Consider the following 9,426-nt stretch of genomic DNA (forward strand, 5'->3'; position numbering starts at 1 on the left):
ATATATGGAATATTAATTCTGTTGCAGGTTATGTGTGCTTTGAGCAATATCCAAGTTATGAAATTCGCAGACACACAAGAAACAGATGCGACAGTGATTGTGTGTGATGATAATACATGAATGTAATGTTTTAACAATTATTTCCCAAGTTTAAATTGTATTTAAAGTAGCAGGTTTTTAGCACTAGGTCTGGCTTTGCTAGGGTGTTTTAAATCATGTATATATGTTAAGTTTTAAAGTTGCATAAGTTTCAAAAAATTGTGATAATATCGAGATGTTAAGACCTAGCGTCAATTTTCGTCTCCACCTCTATGTACGTGAAAATTATTACGGATTCATTTCTAGGCGTATGAATCTAATCGTGCTCCCTAGCCGAGCTGCTTAACCCCCCCCCCCCCCCCTCCCACTCCGGCTTCGTGTAGAGGCGGCTATATGAAGAACTCCCGTCGCTTGGTGACGCGCGGGCCGGTGGCGGCGGCGAGCGCGGCGGCGTCGGGCCCGCCCGCGCCCTCCGCGCCGCGCTCCTCCTGCGCACGCGCACACACACACACACGTTACACATCACAAATCGCACTCATATCGTAAACAAACTAGTCGAGTACAATATGAACTAATACAATGCAGGTGAAACAATTGTATTTTTACAACACTTGCAAAAATACAATCGTTTTCTTAAACTGTATAAAAGCTAACAGCAATGGTTATCAAGTAACATAGGCAATTGCCTATAGTTCTATTCATGGTCTGGTAAACGAATACTGGGATATGATCTGAGCGGTTCGATGTTTTAATATTAGTGACTGATCGTATTGCAACAATCGAACTTATTTTGGTGTAAAATACGGAAGTTGTTTAAAGCAACATTTGTACAACAACAACATACCTGAGTGAGATATTCTCCCTTGTGCCGGGACAGCGTCCGCACCAACACGATGGCCACGACTATCAGTAGGAGGAAGATGAAAGCCAGCACCGCTACAAGTAAAACGTTCACATTTAAGATAATTAATATAGTTCTATGTACAATTTATACATTCAAATAAAAAAAAGAAAGAAAATGTTTAAATCTACCTGTTTAAAGTAGATCAAGATAGAATCGGTTACATGCAAACATAAAAGTGAAGCCAATACAATTTTGTTGAAATAATTATTTTTATCAAAAAAATTTAATTAAAAATTAATAGGCATTTATAAATAATAAATTAATTTATAAGTAAATTTTATAAGATAACTAACATAAAAACTCTCCTTTTATTGAAGTCGGTTAAATATGAACTGGGAAGGTCAGCCGGAAACCCGTTTCCGTTTCCTCACCCTTCCCAGTCCAAAAGCGTGCAGCGCATTCGCAGAGGCACTAACTCTGCGAGACCCATGAATATCAGTAGAGGTAGGGACTCTGCGAAAGTGCATGGTTGTGGTGATCGTTTACAAACAGCCTAATCATCAGCCCAATTGCCCACTATGAAATAAAAAATGTATAGAAAGTCAGGCGCATGCGCATATACTGACTGGCGAGTATGGCCTCGTCGGTGCGGTGGTAGTCCAGGTCGGCGCCCGCGTCCACGTAGGGCGGCGGCCGCGTCTCCAGCGGCGCGGGCGGGTGCGTCACCGGCTCCACGCCGCAGAAGTCCTCGTGCAGCACGCCGCCTGCGCACACACACGGTCGATACTAACTTACACAGAGAAACATCAGAGAAAATCCCCCTCCCACCCTCCCCCTCTAAGCTTTATGTGTACTTACTATTAATATTTATAATCATAGTATCGTTCTTTATTTAAAAATAATGGATACGCTTAATAAGATAGTGTGTTGATAGATAAATTATTTGTAATTTTAATATGGGTGGAGTAAAACAGATGGGTTCTGCTGAGGTCCAGTGGAGCTAAAGTGGAAAGTATAAGATAGAACAAATTTGATCCAGCACGCATCGTGGGTGAGATATGTGCGCACGTTAACGGGTGTGCGACTAAAATAGAGTTACAACTGTAGCTCTATCTCTTACATTAGCTCCGGCTACTGTAGGGCTTCATAAAACCACCGAACCCGATGTCGGGCGGGTAAAACTAAAAAAATACAGTAGAGCTCCATAGAGCTACGGTAGAACTTTGTAGAGCCATATAGAGCTACGGTAAAGCTAGGTAGAGCCACATAGAGCAACGGTAGAGCTACGGTAGAGGTACGGTAGAGCTAGGTAGAGCTGCGTAGAGCCGGCACGCACCAATAGAGCGCACGTTGGCGGGCGGGTCCTGCTGGAAGAGCAGCTTGAGCGGGTAGATGTCGTCGAACTCGACGCGGCTGACGCAGCCCGCGAAGCCCTCGTTCATGGTCTCGTTGCGGCCGATGTACATGTACTGGATGTTGTTGAACTGCGCGTCGGCGCTCTCGCGGATGTTGAAGTGGTACTCCTGCGTCTCGTAGTTGTCCACCTGCGTCACATGTGTTCGGAACGTTTGTTTAGATCGATGAAATAAAACTATAAGTGTATTTTTAATTTAAAATGTTTTGTTACGATTACTTTTTATGTTTCTTGGTATTATAAATATTAGAAACAGTACATATGTCATTTACCATCATAACTGTTCTTTTGCATCTGTGCAAATTAATTATGTATGCATGATAATTTTATAAAGGTAATCATTTCAAAATTGATTGCCAAGACAAATCTCATTTAATGAGGGTAGTTTGAAGAGCCAGGTTCATCATTTTCTTCGGGAAAATTTCATAAAAATTATATAAGGTATCAATAGAGAGCAGTCGCGCATCACCTGCAGCACCATAGTGGCGCCGCTGTCCTTGCGCGAGAGACGCACGTCGTGGTACTGGCCGAGCCCGAAGTGCTTGCCCTGGAATATTATCTCCTGCCGCTCGAACCCGAAGTCGAACACCACGCGGAGGCTCCCTGGGGGGGTTAAGAGACATTGTACTAAGAGAAAGAGAGAGAGAGAGAGAGAAAGAGAAGGACATTTACTACATGTACAGACATTAGCATTAAAATATATGTCATACAAGCAACAATTAAACTGTTATTCAGTTTAATCAGTAAACAACTAAACAGTAATTTGAAATAAAGTATGAAAAATTAAGTGTGGTCCTAAAATAGTGTTGCCAACTTCTAGTGCCAGTTCTGAAGCCACATACTTAAGGGATTAACTTTAAGTAAATGTAGTAAGTTTACAAATATGATTAATGACAGTAATGAATTAAGCGTATTATAAATATTTTTTTCACTCGAGACACGGGACAGAGCATTTAATAGAAACTGACAAGTATAAAAAATCATAATATAGACCATTATAAAGAAGTAACATGTAAAACTATAACTATAACTGTATTATCACAAGTGTCAGATTTAGCACCAGACCACTCACCGGAGTTGGACACCATGAGGGTAAGATACTCCCCGGAGATGTTCGAGTAAAAACCGAGCAGGAACCCTCTGGGGTTGGTGGTGGTGAAGCCCACGCGGATCTTCTCGTTGATGGTGGACCGCCACGAGCCCAGGAAGTCGTATTTCACCATCGAATTGGGGCGCAGGTTCACTCCGATTTCTGAGGGTTAATCATTTAAAGAAGTATTAATTTTTTATTTTATATTTCGTTTTTTTTTTTTAATTACTAGATAACATAGATCCATTAATGTTTGTAAATGACATATATTTGATCTTCGTTGTGATCTTCTTTTACTTAATGTGACATAAGATATTCAGTAAGTGTAACTAAATTACAATTAAATTTGACAAATGTAGACTGCAGAGCATATTGTAATATGATATAGATACGATGGGAATTGTGAAATAATTTCTTCCATATTGTTATGTACATAATTATCATAAATGGACATTAATAATTAATGATGGATTCTCTTTGAATATATATTTTATTTTATTGTCTCTTATCTTACTTTTTAGGGTTCCTTGCTCAAAGATTAAAACAGAACCTAATTATTAGGACTTTTCGCTCTCTCTTTCTCTTGCCTCTTTAACAATAAACAATAACAAGGTTAAGCAACGGTTGGCACGGTCACAAATGGGATGACGCCAAGGAGTGTGTAACAAACCGTCAGCGCAGATGGGCCCCTTGAAGGCGGTCCAGCGGCAGTCGCACGAGTACGTGTCGTAGCGCTCCAGGCACGTGCCGTTGTTGAGGCACGGCGACGACACGCACTTGCCCACGCAGCCCTCCGACACGCCGTATAGACCTGCCACAATCGAGGTGCATATCATATATATGTGTATAAAACGTGGCGAATTTTGACAAAGTTAGGATGCGTTGGACTGACCGCGGCGCGCGTAGGAGCGCAAGTCGACGGGCTTGCCGTTGAGCAGCAGCGCGCGCACGCAGCCCACGAAGCCGTCCTTGCGCTCCAGCGTGGCGCCCAGCACCAGCGCCGTGGTGAGCTGCAGCGCGCGCACGGGCTCCTTGGCCGTGCGGATCTCGTTCTTCAGCGCGCCGTCCACCACCACGCGAGCTTCTTTCCTGCACACATCCGATGCGTGCGTGTTAAAAAAACAACAGATTCAACAGAGCAATCGCTTAAACCATAATATATGCCTAAAAATTGTTGTTGTGGGCATACCATTAGTCAAGATTGCATGCCCATACCTGTTCCTCTCGATGGAGACAGAGTGCCAGTGGTCGTCCGCGAGCCGCGAGCTGGTCTCCACGGAGACGCCCAGCGGCGTGTCGCCCACCTGGAACTGGAACTGCAGCTGGTCTCCACCGATGATCGACAGCTTTATATAGTCCTGGGGTCCCTGGACACAATATTGGATAGTTAGACAATTAAATAGTGTTTGAAATTTGTATATGTGTCTGTTTGACTGCATATGTTCATGCGTTAATGAGTATTTGCAGGTGCGTGGCCACAATAAATAATTTTATAACCAATCAATCTATAATCCTATAGTTGATATATTTTCTAAATTATTAAGGGAATAACTATGGGAAAGAAAACAAAAATTCGTTATGAAATAAATTTCTATGTTCTATTATAAAATAAATTTCTATGTAGATTTTCATAAATAAAAACATTATAATTTACATAACTAATTCAAATGACTCACTTTCGCATGCAGCAATACAGCATTCTCCTTGGTCGTCTTAAACTCAAAGTAGATATCACCGCTGTGGCCGAGGTCGAAAGTGGGCAGCGTGACCACGGCGTCAGATATACGGAATGTTATCTCGTTACTGAATAAATCTAAAATAGAATAACATTCTAATAATCTATTGATTATATGAGATTACTATAGCAAGTAGCAGTTTGTGTCTGAAAACTATGTGCCTAAAACAGCTTAAATATGTATTTCAAGGAATCCATTATAGATTATGCATCGTAGACCTAAAATTTAAATTCTTGTCTACAAAAAAAGGACATGGACATATCCCTAGGGAGGAAATTGGGTGGAAGAGTACTACTCGAAATTATGAAATGGGATCAAATAGCAACAATTCCAAATCAAACACTGATAAAACAAGTCGTTCGGTTGAAAACTCTTGCAATTATAGAGTAACAAAGTCAATAAGAACAGATGGAAACTTAAAATTATTAAAATGACACTAACCGTCTCCTTCACACAAGAGAGGTCCAAGCGTGTATCGGCCTTCTTTTTCATCCAGATGGCTGCCCGTATCTCCGAAACGCAGCTGTTTAACGGGCAAGTACTCTTTCTCAGTTATATCCCCACCATCCATTTGGAATTCTATAAATCAGTAATATTATTATGTATTCTTAGATATATAACTTATATTACTATAATTTATATAATTTTCCTATCCATTTTGAGTTTATTATTACAGCCAATATGACAAAGGGGTGATCGCACCACACTATAAATATGGCACAATACTAAACTATCTTCAGCCATCCAAAATGTCTCATCACCATCGTGGTGTGTGTGTAAAAAACACCCACACACACATGCGCATCGACGAGAATCCTAAGCAGACGTTCCAATACTGAATATCACGTTAGCGTATTTTTCTGGTATCATTTTTAAAATGTCAAGAGTATATAGCAGTATGTCTGTTGGACTGTCGCGCTATATGTTTATAACAAGCCGTGGTGTTGGGACAGGCCCAGCACGCGCACGTTTTACGCGGTGCGGTGCGTGCGGTGCGTGCGGTGCGTGCGGGGCGTGCGGAGCGTACCGTGCGCATCGTGCGGCGCGCGCTCGGCGTCGCAGTTGCACCACTTGCTGGGGTCGGCGCAGGCGCCCAGCACGCCGCACGCGCACATGCGCGAGCCGGGCTGCGCGCCCGCCCAGTAGTCCATGCGCTGCCCCGTGCGCGACACCCACCACGCGAACGGGTGGAAGTTCGACTCCTCGCCTGCGATGAGAGATACGAGCGTTAACATCGTACCTAGCTACACTTTTAGATTATGTAAAATATATTTTTTATTATTCTTTTAACTTTTAATGTATTTAAGGTTCATTCAATTGATTCTAAGATAAGTAAGAGAAAATTAAAGCATAAAGTGGAACCGTGACAAAACAGTATACATTTAAATTAAAGCAAAATAAAAGCAGCAGAATACTGGAAGGACTAATTCCTAAATACAGGGAGTATTTAGAAATTGGTCATTCACCCCAAGAAAAAAATACTAACTGGGTGAGTTGAGCAGCCTCGAATGCCTGCACATGTAGTCCAGCCGCTGCGAGCACGTGTGCGAGCGGTTGAGCAGCGCCTCGAGCTGCGCGCGCGTCGCGTCGTACTCGATGTCCTGCCGGAAGCTGCCCGGCTCTTGGTACCCGTCCACTACGGAGCCGCCGGAAGCGGCGTGTCGCACTGCTGTTATGATGCGACCGTCCGCTGGAGGGAGAGAATCTTTAGTACTAAACTTAAACCCAAAAATGTTTAATTCAATTAAATATTTGCAAATCATTTCTTTGAAACTCCCATACATTCGAAAGAAAAGAGAAAAGAACCTGGGTAACTACTGGTATGAACAATGTATATCCATATATATATATTTACATACAGAAATACATAAGTCATTTAATGCTTCTGCTGGCAGTTTATTAACACTAACTTTGATGTATAAAACTCTTAAGAGTATTTTCCGAGTATGCTATTTTATTAAAAATTAAACGAAGAATCTTTAGTAAAATCAGTGAATGTAACAAGTTAACTGAAAAAATGTGTTCACGAACAACTGTTTCTTTGTTGATTGGATTATTTGCGAGTGACAAAGCGCAATTCAATTAAAAAGAAACAAACTTTATATTTTCATAAATTAATCTTACATAGGATTTCAATTACCAAATATATGTATAAGAAAAAAAGACTACTTATACATGAAACAACAAACGCCAACCAACATCCATACTCACAGTACGCCTGACAAGTGACCGGGAATGCCGGTAAAGGTCCAGAACCATCCACATCCACTTGTATGTCCGCGGAGCGCGTCAGCCCCGCCGCGTTCGCGTACGCCTGGCACGACAGCGGGTGCACGGCTGGAAATATACAATAATGATACGACATCGTCATCGTCGCCATCTTTGTTATTTTTGTATACGTCATCATCGTCGTCATCGCTGCCATCGTCATCATCGTCGCTATCATCGCTATCGTCATCATAAGTAGTGCTGTTTATAGTACGAACAATGTTCTTATTATTAACTCAGTATAAAAATACTAATTTTAAAATTATCTTTGAGTCAATATAACATCTTTTTTTATAAGGTGTACGTGAGGAAAGATAAATATTTGTTAATTCATCAGAATGCTGTGTCCTGCGATCTCTCTCGCTTTGAGGGATTTTAAGGGATAGCCCTTTTTGTCTTTGAGAATATCCATATAAAAGTAGCCTGATACTCCTTATTACATCAGTTATCTGCCAGTACCATAAAATTAATTCAACCGATTCAGAGATTAACCGGAATAAAAAATCAGACAGATTGACAGAAATAAACTTTAAAAGAAAAATCTACTTTTTTATGTGTACTGTGTATACTGTATAACTTCATAATATTGCAAACAGATACTCCAGTCAATTTTTTTTTTATCTGAATTTTTTATATATCTTTCACAAAAATATGTGTACACAATAAAACAAGATTTGATAAATCAATAGAAATACAACAAAGTCGACATACAAGTGTGGCACACGGCGCCGGCGTACCCGGTGGCGGCGCAGTCGCACGTGAACTCGTCCGCGCTCTGCACGCACGCGCCGCCGTGCTCGCACGGGTTGGGGTTGCACCTGCGCACGTTGCACGTCACCGGGGTGATTATCCCATTTTTTTTTTTCTTTATGGTAATTATCATTATTCATACGGTTGCACCAATTCGACTGAGCTTTTTTTACGTTTTCGTTGAGGCACAAGAAAGTTTTTTTTTTATGGAGGGAAAAGACGTACAGGTAAAGGTAACGCTAAAGTGTTGGTGGAACGTTAGAATTGTATATAAATAGATAAATTATGTGTGGAGGAAACTACTGCAGAAAAAAATATTTTCTACTAAACTGAACATTAGAATTTATGTATTCTAATGATTCAACATTATCTTAAACGCTTTGCATCCACCCCTCCACCACGTCCACGCACAGCATACCTATCGATCATGTGGCAGGCGTCGAACACCACCTCGTTGGGGCAGCAGAACTCCTCGGGCTTCCAGTCGGTGGGCAGGCGGTAGTTGCCGTCGAGCGCGATGCGCCGCATGCAGCCCACGAACCCGCGGGGCGGGGCTTTGCCCCCTGGTCAATGACCAAATATTGTTTGAGTTCAAGTTGAAAATACAGTAAGTTACATTGGGTCTTATAAACATCTTAATATATAAAACTCAATGGTGACTGATTGACATAGTGATGTATCAACGCCCAAACCACTAAACGAGTTGGGCTAAAATTTGGCATGCAGATAGATGTTATGACGTAGGCATCCGCTAAGAAAGGATTCTGATAAAAAAAAATATCTTCCTCCAAGGGGATAAAATAGAGGATCAAAATCCGTACCATGAAAACTTATTAAGACCGCGCGAGCGATGCTGCGGGCAATAGCTAGTTACATATAAAAATGAACATAACCTACCAGCAATATAATAAGTGCTGCCTGTGAAGAACTTGAGCTTCTTCGTGGTCTTCACAGGTCTATAGTCCACCGCGAGCGTGAGCGTGTCCGGTGCGAGCGTGAGCACTAGGGCATGCCAACGTCCGTCGTTGTACGTGTCCGCGTAATTGTCCAACTTGACTTTGGGGGAACCTTCCGTGAACAGTTCCACTTTCACTTTGCCCTCTTCTAGGAACACCTGTAAGGATGGATTTGTGTGGTGTCTGATCAAAAGGGTTGGTTGATTGTATTATTGGTAGACACATGCTTAGTGGCAAGTAAAGCGACTAAACGACTTGATGGGTAGATAACCAAACCATATATCTTAATATAGAGATAAGATGGGGAATGGCAAAAATGAAAAAAAAAA

General features: G+C 41.7%; 1 protein-coding gene across 2 annotated transcripts in view; it reads right to left on the bottom strand.

The window, feature by feature from the left end:
• Positions 1-386: 386 nt before the first annotated feature.
• Positions 387-9,426, bottom strand: part of LOC119840355 (neurexin-4) — a 16,751-nt gene continuing 7,711 nt past the window's right edge. For both annotated transcript variants that reach the window (XM_038366938.1, XM_038366937.1), the window contains exons 9-25: positions 9,039-9,255; positions 8,560-8,704; positions 8,103-8,209; positions 7,335-7,460; positions 6,610-6,813; positions 6,151-6,330; positions 5,565-5,702; positions 5,064-5,200; positions 4,603-4,754; positions 4,280-4,476; positions 4,058-4,198; positions 3,370-3,549; positions 2,767-2,900; positions 2,220-2,427; positions 1,510-1,647; positions 884-975; positions 387-527 (exon numbers count right to left, since the gene is read on the bottom strand). In XM_038366938.1, coding sequence (XP_038222866.1) covers positions 429-527; positions 884-975; positions 1,510-1,647; positions 2,220-2,427; positions 2,767-2,900; positions 3,370-3,549; positions 4,058-4,198; positions 4,280-4,476; positions 4,603-4,754; positions 5,064-5,200; positions 5,565-5,702; positions 6,151-6,330; positions 6,610-6,813; positions 7,335-7,460; positions 8,103-8,209; positions 8,560-8,704; positions 9,039-9,255 — 2,595 coding nt within the window. In that variant the 3' untranslated portion in view covers positions 387-428. The remainder of the gene's footprint in view (positions 528-883; positions 976-1,509; positions 1,648-2,219; positions 2,428-2,766; positions 2,901-3,369; positions 3,550-4,057; positions 4,199-4,279; positions 4,477-4,602; positions 4,755-5,063; positions 5,201-5,564; positions 5,703-6,150; positions 6,331-6,609; positions 6,814-7,334; positions 7,461-8,102; positions 8,210-8,559; positions 8,705-9,038; positions 9,256-9,426) is intronic.

Source organism: Zerene cesonia, chromosome 6, assembly GCF_012273895.1.
Source record: "Zerene cesonia ecotype Mississippi chromosome 6, Zerene_cesonia_1.1, whole genome shotgun sequence".
NCBI classification, from domain to species: domain Eukaryota; kingdom Metazoa; phylum Arthropoda; class Insecta; order Lepidoptera; family Pieridae; genus Zerene; species Zerene cesonia.